The 16,078-nt window shown below is 35.2% G+C and overlaps 1 protein-coding gene across 2 annotated transcripts in view; it reads left to right on the top strand.

Annotated features, from left to right (window-relative positions):
- Positions 1–16,078, top strand: part of COL4A5 (collagen type IV alpha 5 chain) — a gene marked incomplete at both ends in the record, with an annotated part of 237,249 nt that overhangs the window by 197,315 nt on the left and 23,856 nt on the right. Inside the window, 5 exons of one of the 2 annotated variants that reach the window (XM_080719284.1) lie at positions 6,612–6,738; positions 8,578–8,658; positions 9,726–9,824; positions 10,688–10,738; positions 13,598–13,783. In XM_080719284.1, coding sequence (XP_080575410.1) covers positions 6,612–6,738; positions 8,578–8,658; positions 9,726–9,824; positions 10,688–10,738; positions 13,598–13,783 — 544 coding nt within the window. Of the gene's footprint in view, positions 1–6,611; positions 6,739–8,577; positions 8,659–9,725; positions 9,825–10,687; positions 10,739–13,597; positions 13,796–16,078 lie in introns of both variants that reach the window. The other variant, XM_080719283.1, reaches the window with a different exon arrangement.

Below are 16,078 nucleotides of genomic sequence, written 5' to 3'. Positions count from 1 at the left end.
TCTTTTTGCTTTCTTTCTTACCAGAGAATATTTTTAGGTGAAACTATCATACATTTATTTACTTATTTTTCAAAAAAAATCTATCCTAATATAGAATATGGACTCTAGATACCCAAAAGGATCTCAAAAAAGAACAAAGCTAGAAGATATATATTTTCTGATTTCAAACCATATAAAGCTACAATAATTGAAACAGTGTAGTACTGTTATAAAGGCAGATATATAAACCATTGGAGTTAAACAAAAGCCTAGAGATAAATTATTCCATATATTGTCAAGTTATTTTTGACAAGGTTTCCAAGAACATTTGGTGGAGGAAATAATAATCTTTTGACTAAATATTGTTGAAAAATAATAATTACATGGAAAAGAATAAAATTGGACCCTTACCTAATACCATATACAAATTTGAACTCAAAATATATAAAAGACCTAAATATAAATCTTAAGACTATAAACTTTTAGAAGAAAATCTGGGTCATTAAACCTCACAACATTGAAATTGGCAGTGATTTCTTGGATATGATTTTAATGGCACAGGCAAAAGAAGGGTAAACAAACTCCCTAAAAGATAAAAAAATATTATATACCCAAAGACAATGTAAACAGAGTTAAAAGTTACTGATAGAATGGGATAAAATATTTCCAAATGCTATATCTGAAGGTATATTAATAGTACAACTAGAAATCCTAAAAATTAGCAACAATAAAAGCAAACAATACAATTTAGAGATATGTAAAAGACTAACATAAATAATGAATCTCCACAGATAACCAATCTTAGTTGTCTGTTGGATGGAAAATCTTGTTTCTCTGGTTCTGGTGTGTGTTACCTATTTCTTCTTTGTAGTTAATCTCTTTGAGTATTTTCTCTAGTGCTGGTTTTGAAGACATAAATTCCTTCAGTTTCTGTTTGTCATGGAAGCTTCTTATTTCCCCATCTAATTTGATAGAAAGTTTTGCTGGGTAGGAAATTTTTGGCTGGAAGTTGTTTTCTTTCAGAGTTTGGAATATGTTACTCCAAGCCCTTCTGGCCCTCATGACTTGGTTTGGGAAGTCTGGAGTGATTCTAATTGGTTTGCCTCTGAATGTCACATGGCCCTTTGTTTTTGTTGCCTTTAAGAATTCCTCTTTCCCATGATTTCGGAAGTTTGTGCCTTCTCTGGGTTCTTCCCTTGGGTCACTAAGACTTCACTTAAGGTGCTCTGGATCTCAGTCCCCACTACTCCTTTACTGGGTTTTATTGCAGAGTCTCAGACCCTGGGAGTCAATCGAGGCTGCTTTCGACCATGGGGGTTGCCAGGTTGGGCGATCTCCTATGGTGTGATATCTTGGCCACCGCCACTCCCCCACTGAGTCAAGTCCCTGTGAGTCAGTGCTGGGATTTCTCCTGTAGGGGCCGCAATTTGACTCACTGTTGTTGAGTGCACCGATGGAGCTGTAGTGGACTCGGTGAATTCGCTGCTGTTGCCGCTGGTGGCAGTATGGCGCCACTGCCACATCCTCAGCCGTGAGGCTGGCGTATTTCTTCTCTGGTTTTGAGCTCTGCTCTGAGTCCCTGCAGGGTGTGCTGAGCCCAGCCACTGGGATCTTTAGATGCTCCCTGCGCCAAAAAATCTGCCGAGTCCCGCCCAACTATTTCACAGCGGCTCACCTCGGCTCGCTGTTCACCGCTCCTCTCTGGAGCCTGGTGGGCTGTTGAGTGCATTGGTTTGGTGTCGTCTGGTGAACTCGCCGCTGCTGCTGGCAGTAAGGCACTGCTGCTGCGTCCTCGGCCGTAAGGCTGGCGTATCTCCTCTGTGGCTCTCATATACATACATCATAATGGGATAAAAAAAAAAAAACTTGAATAGGCACACATGCATGCATCACCCAGTTAGCCTCTACCCAACCCCCATCCATTCCCTTTGGGGTCTTGTTGAGAAAGTTTTTATCTGTGCCTATGGGTTGCAGTGTTAGGCTCATGCCCTGTTCAAGGAGCCTCAAGGTGTCTGGTCTAATTTCCAAGTCTTTGATCCATCTTGAATTGACTCTTGTGCAGGGTGGGAAAGTGGGATTAATTTCCATTTTTCTTCATATGGTTAATCAGTTTTGCCAACACCATTTATTGAACAGACCATCTTTATCCCAGTGTATGTTTTTGGCCCCTTTGTCAAAAATCAATTGGCTGTGTGTGGATTTGTTTCTGAATCTTCTATTCTGCTCCATTGGTTTATGTATCTGTTTTTGTACCAGTACCATCCTGTTTTATTACAATGGCTTTGTAGTATAGTTTAAAGTCAGGTATTATAATTCCTCCTGCATGATTTTTGTTGCTGAGAACTACTTTGGCTATTTTGGATTTTTTGTTGTTCCAAATGAATTTAAGGACTGATTTTTCTATGTCTGTGAGGAATGATCTTGGTAACTCCTCAATCTGTTTCGTGAAATAGAGAAAAATGGACCTCTTCCAAATACATTCTTTGAAGCCAACATCACACTAATACCAAAACCAAATAATGACAGTTCAAGGAAACAAAACTACAGGCCTATATGTTGGATGAACTTAAATGCAAAACTGCTAAACAAAATACTAGGAACACGCATTCAAAACCACATCAAGAAAATCATACACCATGATCAGGTAGAGTTTATCCCATGGATTCAAGGCTGGTTCAACAGATGAAAATCGATCCATGTAATTCATCACATAAACAGAACCAAAGACAAAATCACATGATCATTTCAATAGATGGCGAAAAACTATTTGATAAAAATCCAATATCCATTTATGCCAAAAGCACTGCAAAGAATCAGAATAGAAGTAACATACCTCAACATCATAAAGGCAATCTACACTAAACCCACAGCCAACATTATATTAAATTGGGAAAAACTTTGAGAATTCCCCTTAAAAACAGGAAAAAGACAAGGTTGTCCATTTTCACTACTTCTTTTCAAAACAGTACTTGAGACCCTAGCTAGAGCAATAAGGCAAGAAAAGGAAATCAAAAGAGTTAAAAAAAGGAAAAGAAGAACTCAAACTTTCACTATTTGCAGATGACATGATACTATATTTAGAAGACCCAACAAACTAAACCAAAAGGCTTATAGAACTGATCAACAAATTCAGCAAAGTGTCTGGATACAAAATTAATCTTAAAAAATCAGAAGCTTTCCTGTACACCAACTATAAATCCACTGAAAAAGAAATTCAGAAAATACTTTCACTCTGGATTTCCCACAAAAATAAAATACTTAGGAATAAACTTAACCAAGGAGGTAAAAGATCTCTACAAAGAAAATTATAAAACATTGAAAAAAGAAATCTTGGAAGATGGAAAGATCTTCCATGCTCATGGATAGGCAGAATAAATATCATCAAAATGGCCATACTTCTAAAAGTAATCTACAGATTCAACACAATATCCATTAAATTACCAAGATCATTCTTCTCAGCTCTTTTAGATCTCCTTTAGATTCCATGTATGAGTGAGATAATGTGGTAATTCAGTACATGCCTGACTTTTTTTGAAGTACTTGGGATGGAACCCAGAGGCCATCTAACTCCAGGCCACACACCCAGACCTATTTTATATTTTATTTGGAAACAGGGTCTCACTAAGTTGCTAAGAACATCACTTAGTAGCTGAGGCTGGCCAAACCTGCATGATCCTCCTGTCTCAGCCTCTCAAGTACTAGGATTACAAGTGTGTGCCACTGCACCTGACATGCCTGACATTTTTCATTTCACAGTGTTATCAAGGTTCATCCATGTCGTCATAGATGAAAAAATTCATGTTTTTATGGCTGAGTAGTATTTCATTATTTGTACATATACCACATTCTCTTTACTTTTACTACTGAAAGGCATTTAAGGTGATTCTGTATCCTTTTTTTCTGTTTATATTCTGTCCAAAGTAGAACCTCAAGTTCCTGGGTCCTTGACATTTGTCACTTTGATTTTGGTGTTCTTATCTATCCTAATCTATCTTGAAATGCAGATAGGGCTATAAAACTTAACAATATATGAGAACTACAACTTACATTTGATGGACAACTGTTTTTTAAATATTTTATTGGTGCATTGTAGTCATACATCTTAATAGGGTATAAGATGGTGGAGGCATACATGCCCACATCACTCATTTAGCCCTTCCCCAATTCCCACCACAATCCTCTCCCTCTCTCCTTTTTATGTTTGGCTTACTGATTGACTTTGATGTTTATGAATGTACATCATGTGCATTATGTAATTTACCTCTCCCTACTCTTGTCCCCCTCAGTTAGGTTGCCTTATTTAAGTTTCTCCTTCCTCACCTAGAGTTCCTCCTATGACCTTTTTTCCCCTAGCTTCTGCATATTAGAGAGAACATCGATTTGTTACTTTTTGTGACTGACTAATCTCACTTAGCATAATGTTCTCCATTTTCTTCTCTTTCCCCACAAATGACATAATTTTGTTATTTTTAATGAATACTTTTACCAGAGAGCAGAGTATGGATTTCATCCTTTCTCACCAAATAGTTTCCATTTATTGTTTTTGATATTTTTCCCAGTGGCAAAGCTTCTTCAGTTTTACAATGGTAGGCAAAAACTGGCTTTCTCACCAGCTTTAATGTCTTCTCTGAAATGGGACAAACCTATCATTTTTCTCTGGCTTTTAGGGTATATCAATATATATAAGAGAAAATGCTATTTTTATAGGATATAGTAGAGAATGCCTATGATCCAAATGCTCTTAGATAAGCAATATGAATTTTAACAACAAAGAAGGTATCAAATTGAATCTTTTTTGTTACATAAACTGTATGTAGTATAACACAGTAACCTCGAAAGTAGTTCTACCTTCAGGCTTGTTTAAACTTTTATCTAGTCTTCCAGTGTTGCTATATCATACATAATTTCAGCAAATTTAATTCATTAAGTTTGATATGGTTACATTTTCTGAATTTTATCAAAGCTTGACAAAAGAAAAATGTAGATATTTGCAGCAGAAGTATATTCAGATCACTTCTAGCTTTTAGCCTTTAATTTTTCTTTCTCATAGTGATTTACCTATTCTTGGCCAGTGTATTGATGTTTCTGAGAACTCCCTTTATCTCTTCTGGATTACCTTTTTTGAAACGCATTGCTTTCTCTATAAGTATATAAGTAACAAAAGATTAAATCAAGTGTAAGCTAATAAATTTTAATTTTAATATTCTTTAGGAGTCCTAATAAAATTTGGACTTTATTTTTCAATTTTACATAGTTTGAAGGAATCGTGCCATAAGAGTAATGAAATAAACTGTACTAGGTGGCAATGCTGGATGAACTTAGAGTAATTTGTAGACTTTACATATTGTAATATTGTAAATAATCAGGAGTTTGTCATCTGCCTTTCAGATATTCCACTAGCAGAATACTATAATTTTTTCTTGTTTTTAAAAAATTGGCATATTAACTTAATTCAATTATGAATAGCAGGAGAACTCAATAGTTTAGTCAAAGCATTTACTGTATAAACATCTAACATGGAATAAGTGCAAGCCAAGATTTAATTGAATGCCTAAAAATTAGCTGGACATTTGATTAATAAGAAGTCAGAAAGCAAGTACTTATGTACCTAGCTGAGCTTTTTAGCTTTTCTTCAGAATAAAATAGTATGTAAGATAAAAGGCTCTAATTTAAAATTACTGCCATAATGCCTAAAACATACAAATCACAAATAGGATATATTATTCACCCAGAGAAGTGTAAGCACTAAGTGATGAAGGAAATATTCAGTAGCTGGTAGTGAACACTAACACTTTGTTGAAGAAGTCATGATCCTCATGAGCAGAGTAGTGAGCACTGTGGTAGGGTTAGAGTTAGGGTGTATGCTTTCATTGTATTTTAATTATGAATGTGGGTATGAATTATTCTAAGGGTTATTAGAAGAAAATATAATGCAAATATTTGCTGAGTAAAAATGGTAGTGTATGAATTGTCTATGATACTTTCAAGATAATTGAGTTAAGATTTGCACATGTGAAACTAATATAAACATGAAAGAATAAGAACTTATCCTTTATGGGGAAAGTAGTATTTTAGATGACCACTGAAGAAGTGATAGACTTCTTTATGTTAAGATTAAATTCACCTTTTGCAATAGAATCGACTATAGCTATTAGTAGTCATGCTTACTGTAAGCAATATGCTCCATTGTAGCACAATAAGAATGGTGGTTAAATGTCTGAAGACAGACTAGGTTCAAATTGATATTCTACCATTTAGTACCTATATTGCCATAACATGGGATAATAATATCAGCTTTGTAATAGGATTGTTAAGGATTAATATGAATGGTTCATCTACATATTCCCAGAATAATATGAGCTCTAGAGTCTGAGAGACTTTAGTTAAAATCCTAATTATGCTACTTACTGAAGATATTAGGCACTTGATTCCTCTTAGATTTAGTTTTTCCATTTTTAACTGGAGATGACAAAGCCTAATTCATAGGGCAGTTGTAATGATTAAATGGAACAATTTATGTAAAGTACTTATCAGAGTGCCCAAAGCATAGCAAACGCTCTATAAATAATGTTATGTTGTTATACATTCTAAGTCAGTAGAGATTTCATTTTATTATCTATTCATGTTTTCAGGGTGAACGTGGTCTGCCTGGATACCCAGGGAACCCAGGTATCAAAGGTTCTGCGGGAGAGACTGGTTTGCCTGGATTACCAGGGGCCCCTGGAGCAAAAGGTCAACCAGGCCTTCCTGGATTCCCAGGTAAATCATTCCTTTTTTAAATTCTTCCTTCTTTCTTTATCTAGTCTAAACAATATCACATAGCAGTTTATTATTTGGCAGACTTGCATTCTTTTTCCCAATTGCGTACTGATCAGCAACATAATCTCAAACTAGCTCTTTACCTTTTCTTGGCCCAAATGTCTTTCTGTATAAAATGAGAATGAGTATTACCAACTCAGCAGGACATTATCCTGTGGGCAGAAAGGCTTGTTTGGTTGAATATTTTTCAATCTTTGACTGCTAGCCACAAATCAATTAAGGAGCCTTACTATTTTTGTAGGCGATAATACACTCTGCCAGCTCCTAGCCTGCTGCTGGTTCTCTTATAGAAAGTTGTACGCAAGCACACAGCTGGTGTCTGTTGGTGAACGAACAATCATACTATTCACTCAAATGGCCAGGCATGAGTCATTCAAGCAAAAGGACTTAGCACTTTTGTCAAGTAGATGACCTGAATCTGCTTGTTCATGATTCCATTTAATTTTTTGCTTTTTAAATGTTTTTATTGGTGCATTGTAATTATGCATTCTATTGAGCTTTAGGGTGCTAGAGACATACCTGTACATAGCACCTAATGAGTTTCCTCTGGATCCCACCCTGCTCCCTCCCTCTCCCCATTCATAATTTTGAAGTTTGTATTGATAGCTTCAGAAATGTACATAGGATTGTTTGAACTGTTTGGTTTTTAAATTGCACAGCAGCATGGATGAGTGTCTTTGGTTATCTTATCCTTAACATTTTTATGAAGCATAACATGAATATGGTAATTTACACTAAAGTATACAAAACTATGGACGAGTTTCTACCTATGTAGATCTATGAATCTATTTCTATTGGTAATTATTTTCTTCTGAATGAGAGTCACATTTTTCTTTTTCTTCATATGTGGTATTTTTTATTGAGTACTGAATGCTATGAACAGTATGGTGTAGAGAATCTAGATTCTGCTAAATTTCTTTGAAAAAGCATTTAGTATGTTCTAGTGGGTAGTTCAGTTGCCAGAGAATCAACTTGATCTTGCAGTGATGGAGTTTCAGACTACTTTAAAGCAGGGCTATCTCCATTGACTTTCATCTTAGACCTAGATGCGGGCAAAACTTAAAGTGACTAATATCTGGGGTATATAAACAGTTTCTACTATGACATGATATATTTTCACAAAATTATGGAAAATGAGAAAAACTTTAAACAGACATTTCATAAAACAAGATATATAAATGGCCAATAATTAGGCATCAGAAAAATGCATATTAAAACCACATTTAGGTAGCATAACATATCTATTAAAATAACTGACAGTACCACATATATTGTGCAAATATTTGAAATAACTGGATTTCCCATACATTGCTGTTATGAGTATAAAATGTCTCGTCATTCTTTTTAATAAAACATAAAATACAACTACTCATTGACCTGGCAATTCCACTTGAAGATAAATTAAGACATAGGTCCACAAAAAGAGCTTTGCAGAACTATGAATAACCACGTTATTAATAATAGCTACAACCTGGCAACAACACAAATGCCCAACAGTAGAATAATAGATTAAAAAAAAACTACGGGATGGAATTCTACAAGTATTACCAACGTAATATAGTGGAACTTTTTCATGGTTATGAATGTAAAATAATGCCAACCTCTTGACAAGTAAGTTTAAAACCTGAAATTATTATTATGAGTTTTTAGCAATCACCATCATTTTTTCAGTTTCTTTTTGTTCTTCACTGTTTCAGTGTTAATGTTACAAATGTAAGTTTGAATTGTAACTCTCAAAGCAATGATTTTTCCATTTTTAAATTGAGTTCTTTATTCCAGGAACCCCAGGTCTTCCTGGACCAAAAGGTATTAATGGTCCTCCTGGTAACCCTGGCCTTCCAGGAGAGCCTGGTCCTATAGGTGAGCATGAAAAATAAAACTTAGTTCTTCTGTAAAACTAAAGTTTATCATATTCATCTTGGTAAAATAAAGTCTTGTTCAGCTCTGAATATTTTCAAAGCAAGGAAACATGATTATACACTTATTACTGCATATTAAGTACAAAGTAAATAGCTTTTTAATAAAAATACCTAAATATTATTATGTACCCTTCTTTTCTAGGCTCACTTTTCTAAAAATAATTAATTCAAGTTTCCTTTAATAAAAAATAGACACTTTTTTAATGGAAGGCTGTAGCCATTTTGTTTATTGACTCCTAAAGTAAATCACTTGCTTGGCACATATGAGCTCTCTCACACCTTACTCTCTTCGATATTCTAAAACCATATTAAAACAGCAAATGGAAAAGCTTTGAATGTAGAGTGATTATATTGTTCCTTTATATCATTACTCCTTCATTTTTAATTATTTTTTTTGGTGGTGTACTGGGAATAGAACCCAGGAACATTCTACCTCCAAGCTACATAGCCCTCCTCCTCCTCCTCCTCCTCCTCCTCCTCCTCCTCCTCCTCCTCCTCCTCCTCCTCCTCCTTCTTCTTTTTTGTAACAGGGTCTCACTAGGTTGTTGAAAGTTTGGCTAAGTTGCTGAGGCTGTCCTTGGACCTGCTATCCTCCTGTCTCCCAAATATTAGGATTATAGGTGTGTACCACCATACCTGGCTTTTATTTTTCTTTTGGTGCTGGAGATTGAACCCAGCATTCTACTACTGAGTTACACCCCTTGCCCTTTTTATTTTTTAGTTTGATAAAGGATCTTACTAAGTTGCAGAGGGTCTTGCTAAGTTCCTGAGGCTGGCCACAAACTTATGATCCTCTTGTCTCCTCCCAAGTACTGAGATTACAAGCATGCACTACAGCAGCTGGCTTATAGTCTTTATTATTATAAAATTTCATGATTTAAAGCAGTATTTTAAAATCACTTTTTGTCATTTTGATAAAACCTTTTGAAGTTACTATGAGGAAAATATGGTATATGGAAGAAAAAGAATAGGAATGATGGGTTTAATCTGCTGTCATTTATTCTTCAGGTGGAGGAGGTCATCCTGGCCCACCAGGACCACCAGGTGAAAAAGGCAAACCAGGTCAAGATGGTATTCCTGGACCAGCTGGACAGAAGGGCGAGCCAGGTGCCATGTTTGTTTCATTTTTCCTAATTTTCTAATTTCCTTCTTAATAATTTTGCCTTGACCCCTTTTGTGTGTGGTACTGGAGATAGAACCCAGGGGCATTATACCTCCATACTATACCCCCAGTCCTATTTTATTTATTATTTTTGAAATGGGATCTTGCTAAGTTGCTAAGGTTCTCGTGAAATTGCTGAGGCTGGCCTTGATTCTGCAGTCCTCTGGTCTTAATCTCCCAAGTACTCCCAAATACTAGGATTACAGGTGTGTGCCACCACACGCAACTAACTTGCTTTTTTTGTCCAAAATAAATTTTTTCTTTTCTTCCTTTTGAGATACCACACGCTTTTTTTTTTAAATTAGCTTCTTCCTTTTTATCCTGTAGCTCCCATTTATTAATCAAATTACCTTCTTCTTATAAAAACAAGTTCTGTATTGTCCAGTTTTTCACATTAAGAAGTTACCCATCTTTTTCAAATTTCTGTTTTACTATTATAGACTATATTCTATTTATATATTGGTATAAGTATATAAAATATATTTGATACTAATCAAAACTGGATGTATGTTTATATAATTTTCATATATTAGAATTTTTCAGTCTTCCAGGGCTCGGAATGTAGCTTAGTGTAGAGTCCTTGCTCTAGCACATACAAGGTTCTGAATTCAATCCCTAGCACAAAAAAGAAAGAGAAAGAAAAGGAAAGAAGGAAGGAAGGAAGGAAGGAAGGAAGGAAGGAAGGAAGGAAGATATTGTAGTACTTAATACATTGCATCCTCAATAATTTGAAAGTAATTTGTCTTTATTTCAATTCCTATTATCCATTTAAGTTTTTTTTGTGTGTTTTGTTTTGTTACCCTGGCAGGTCAACCAGGCTTTGGACTCCCAGGACCCCCAGGACTCCCAGGGCTTTCTGGTAAACCTTAATAAAATATGTAAAATCTATCCATATGATGAAAATATTCTCAAGTATCTATATTTTCCATCTTCATTAGTTAGTGTTATAAAAGGTATGCCTTAGAGTATTTCCTTCCTAAAAATGATTACTGACACATTATAATTATACATTGTAGTAAGATTCAAAGTGATATATTTATATAGGCATACAACATCTATTTTTATGCTTCTCTCTACATCCCATTCTGCTAAAGACTTCTTCCTCCTCCTATATGCTAGTGAGATTAAAAGTGACATCTTCATGTATGAATATACCATGGTTTTTGGTATGTATCCTTCATTAAGACCCCCTTCCCACCTTGATACCCTTCCACTGTTCTACTGGCCTCCTGATTATCATGAAGTCTCTTTTCTTTCCTATTTTCTCTCTAGTTTCCACATATGAGAGAAAACATTCAACCCTTCACTTTCAGAGATTGGCTGATCTCACTTATCATAACATTTTCTAGTTATATACATTTTCCTGCAAAGGACAACATTTTATTCTCCTGAGTAAAACTCTATTGTATGTATGTACATTTTTATCCATTCCATCTGTTGATAAACATCTAGAATATTTCTTATTTAACAACTTGATATAGAAGTTTTGCAACATAAAATGCATCCTTAAGGAAATACCTCTTCATTAACCTCATAAATAAATGCTGAGGAAGTTATACAGGAAGAATGCAAAACTTTATGAAGAGAAAGATTTTACTAAATTAAAAATTTAAAAAAAGAACTCTTTTAGCCAGAAGGAAAAAAATCACCCCCCTTTTTTTTTTACCATGAAAGAAATTCAAGGTACTATAAGGAAATTCTGTAGAACTATGTACCAACAATAAAAATGTTCCTTAAAAACTCATCCCATTTTTTTTTTTTTGGTGGTACTGTGGTTCCTGGAAGCCCTTCTACTTCCGGGCTACACTCCCAGACCTATTTTTTATACTTTTTTATTTGGAAACAGGGTCTCCTAAGCCAACGCGCGCGGCTGGCTTCGAACCTGCGCGATCCTCCTGTCTCTGCCTCCCAAGCACGGGGATTACAAGCGTGCGCCACCACGCCCGGCTTCATCCCATTTTTTATATATTTAAAAGGATATGCAAAAAAAAGCCAGGCATGGTGGTACACGCTTGTAATGCGAGTACTTGGGAGGCTGAGACAGAAGGATCACACACATTGGAAGCCAGCCTAATCTACTTAGTGAAGCTCTCAGCAACTTAGTGAAACCCAGTTTCCAAATATAAATATAAATTTATAAATATATTTTATATAAATATAAAATAGGTCTGGGAGAATAGCCTGGAGGTATAAAAGCCCCTGGGTTCCACCCCCAGTACCACAAAAAAAAAGATATGTATGCACACATAACTGCCTCTCCTCTCTAGTGCTCAATCCCATTGTATGCAGTAGTTAATAGAAAGATTGAAGTGCTGAATGCATGTGTATGTATGTATATATATTCTGTTCTGAAATAACCATTGGCTATTCTATGGGTGCTTTTCTTAAACCACAAATATATCTCCTAGATATCCAGATATTATCCTCAATAATTTTTATACTTTAGTGTACCACCATTTTATAGCTCTTAAGAGTCTTAGTGATATAGAAAAATGTTAAGAACAGTTTTTCTAGGTTGCAATTATAAATCTTTGATACAATGGTCAGCATGGACACATACAACCAATGTAGATCCATATCTTTCAATAGTCTTGAAATTAGACGTAAAATATTTTTTCTAAGGATTTTCTCCAGCCATCTTATTTATTTATTTATTTATTTATTTATTTATTTATTTATTTGTACTATGGATTGAACCCAGAGGCATTCTACCTCTACTCTCAGCCTGACTTTATTTCTTATTTGGAAACAGGATCTCACTAGGTTGCTGAGAGTCTCGCTAAGTTGTGGAGGCTGGCTTTGTTTTGGTTTGTTTTTTTGTTTTGGAAACCTTTTTTTGCATTTTTTTCTTTGTTTTTTTAAAAATTTTTTATTGGTGCATTGTAATCATACATGACATTGGAATACAAGATTTGAGAGGATATACAAGCACATATCATCCAAATGGCCCTCAACCAATCCCCATCCCATTCTGTCCCCATCCCTCCATACCATGTTTGATTGGTGGTTATCTTTGATACATTTGCTTATGTACTTCCTGAGCTTTAAAGAGGTTTCATCCTCCCCCATCCCATCCCCTCTGACTGGTCTCCTTAATTGCTTCTCTATAGGGCCCTTTCTGCAACTCGACCACTGGAGGCTGGCTTTGAACCTGTGATCCTCCTGTCTCAGCTTCCCAAGTACTCGGATTACAAATGTGCGCCACCATGTTCAGCTGTCTCTAGCCATTTGAACCCGTGTGTGTGTGTGTGTGTGTGTGTGTGTGTGTGTGTGTGTGTCTTGTGTGTAACTGGAGATTAAATCCAGAGACATTCTAGCTCTGAGCTACACCTCCAGCTCTATTTTATTTTGAAACAGGGTCTCACTAAGTTGTGGAGGGCCTTGCTTAATCACTGAGACTGGTAGCAAACCTCTGCTCCTCCATTCTTGAAGATATTTTGTACTTCTTTATTTTTTCCTCTCAACTACTGGTCACATGATGATTGCTCTGCATCTTATTGTTTCTATATTTCTATACATAACTTTGACAAATATGTCCAATAACAGATACATGTATTTAATAGGAAATATGATTTTGTAGGGATTTGGAATTTAGTGGTAGATAGAAATTACCCCAGTGAATTCCATTGGATTTTCTAATATTTTAGAGCAACTATTTATAAGCAAGCCTATAACTCTATCATTTAATTTGTTCTTTGATGTCATTCTGTTTTCACAGGTCAAAAGGGTGATGGAGGATTACCTGGCATTCCAGGAAACCCTGGCCTTCCAGGTCCCAAGGGTGAGCCAGGTTTTCAGGGTTTCCCTGGTATGCAAGGTCCCCCAGGCCCTCCTGGTACTCCAGGCTCAGCTCTGGAAGGTCCTAAAGGCAACCCTGGACCCCAAGGTCCTCCTGGGAGACCAGGTATGTTCATGAGTGATAAGAGAATGGTCTGTTTTTAAGCCAATTTATTTCATTTTGCTGGCAGGTTATTCAGTTTTTAGGACTTTAGAATTTATAACACAGAACTTTCTATAAGCAAATAGCTTGGTATATACCCAGCTTCATCTATTTGCATGGCATCTAACATATAGTAATGCATTTTATTCTTTGCTTAAGATTAAAGTAAAATAAAACAATTTGGACAAAAAATAGAAATGGTGGTTTTACTAGTCTTGTTACTATTGACAAAACCATACTGATAACCTGGCAACAAAATGCCATCTGCATTTTTAAATGTGTACCTCTCAGCATGTCATCACAAAAATCATTTTAGTGATCACCCAATAGATGCTTGTGGTTCATACGAGAAGTGCTGCTATGGTTCTGTCACGTGATCAGCACATGTCACCAAGCACAATAAAACAATTATCTTTACTATGAACTACGCACTCAAAATTATCTTTGGCATCACAGCATGATCAAATCGACTAGCAATCTTTTCATACCAGCCTCATTTCTGTACCTCATTTGTCTTGTGTTCACTTCTCTTGTAGCTCAATTTTGCATCCAATGTTCCCCTTTGCATTTTGTGTCTATGCTGTGTCATTTCATTTTACTAACTTGAAAATGCTCACTTTTTACCCTGGGTTAATATTGCTGAGCCCAATGTCTGGTGATGCTTTGTTAACAGATTTTTTGAGACCTGGCATTCGGTTTTTCTAGTTCTGATAATGAGAAATTTGGCCTTTATTGATTTTTTTTAAAGAAGAGAATTCAAAGATTAAAGTAACAGAGAAATTCTCGTTTTATCCTTTGAAAACTCCTGACTTATTTTTAAAAATACATTTTCAATGAAAATTCTCATATAAATTCAAGTCAATCAAGTGATTTGAGTTCATTTAATAAGGTATGATCTAAAACATGAATTAAATGGGATCACAACCTGTTCAGAGGATTATTTTCAAAACCAGATATTAATCTGATCTTACTTGACTATCTCTACAATATATTACTTAAGGTTTTTACCTTTCTTTACTATTGAAGAGAACGAGTAGAAATCTCAGCCATGTTAACTCTCTTGCATGTAATATAAAGAATTGAAGCATCTTACTTCGGTTTGCATGAAATAATTCAAAGAAACCAAATTATTATCACTTTTATTCTTTCACATTGCGATTTGCACTATGAATATTCATTCTTAGTAATGGATCTTACTGTTGAATGTTACTTGAAAATTTCTTAATATAAAACCATTAATCACAATGGTGCTTTAAAATTATATTTTAAAGTAATAACAAATTGAGAAGATCACACATCTGATGAGTATTTGATATTTTAATTTGTTTAGAAACTACAACTTGACATTTTAAACACAGTTGCTCTTAAAATTAATCTTAGTCTGAGTTCATAGTAATGATTATCATAAAAATGGTATTTTACCTTTGAACAATGCCATATGTGAGCCGGGCATGGTGGCACATGCTTGCAATCCCAGCGTGTGGGAGGCTGAGACAGGAGGATTGCACAGGTTCGAATCCAGTCTCAACTACTTAGTGAGGCTCTCAGCAACTTAGTGAGACCCTATTTTCAAATAAAAAATAAAATAGGTCTGGGAGTATAGCCCGGAGATAGAAAAGCCCCTGGGTTTCACGCCCAGTACCAACAAAAAAAGGCATATGTGCAAGTTTCATTTAAGTGTTAGAGCTAAGTTGAGATAATTTGGTTTTCATACAAGTGCATGAATATAAACTTTCAGGGTATTCCATTTTTATTAAATTGTAACTTGAAAATATTAGCTTAATGCTGTAGTTTCTTGATGTTCCTAACAGTTTTGATATTTTTCCTTTTGGTTAATGATGACTTTGGGGCTTGGTGAACTTTGACTTCTGTCCAGGTCCTCCAGGTTAGCTCCTTAACTCCAAATTAGTAACTGCATGAAGTTTGAAACTGTTCTTATAAATTTATATGCATATATTTATATATGTGTGTATATATACATATATGTGTATACATGTATGTATAGATATTCTGGTACATGACGTTTTAATATGTTTGAATATATTTTAAGAGAATATATGCCAATTCAATTCTTATATGATGGCTTATATCTGTAAGTTTTCAGAAATTGTGGAGACCAGTATTTGTATTACAATGATCCTTTATTATCTAATTAGAAAAAATAATTTAACACTTAAAATTCATGTATCTGTGTCATTTTATTTATTTGGAAATTTATGGTACCCCAAAGAGATTTTTATAATATTTTACCTTTACTTT

This window comes from Muscardinus avellanarius (genome assembly GCF_963383645.1).
Source record: "Muscardinus avellanarius genome assembly, chromosome: X".
In the NCBI taxonomy this organism is placed as follows: domain Eukaryota; kingdom Metazoa; phylum Chordata; class Mammalia; order Rodentia; family Gliridae; genus Muscardinus; species Muscardinus avellanarius.
The sequence above is the reverse complement of the archived record's forward strand: the minus strand, read 5'-3'. Positions and strand labels throughout refer to the sequence as shown.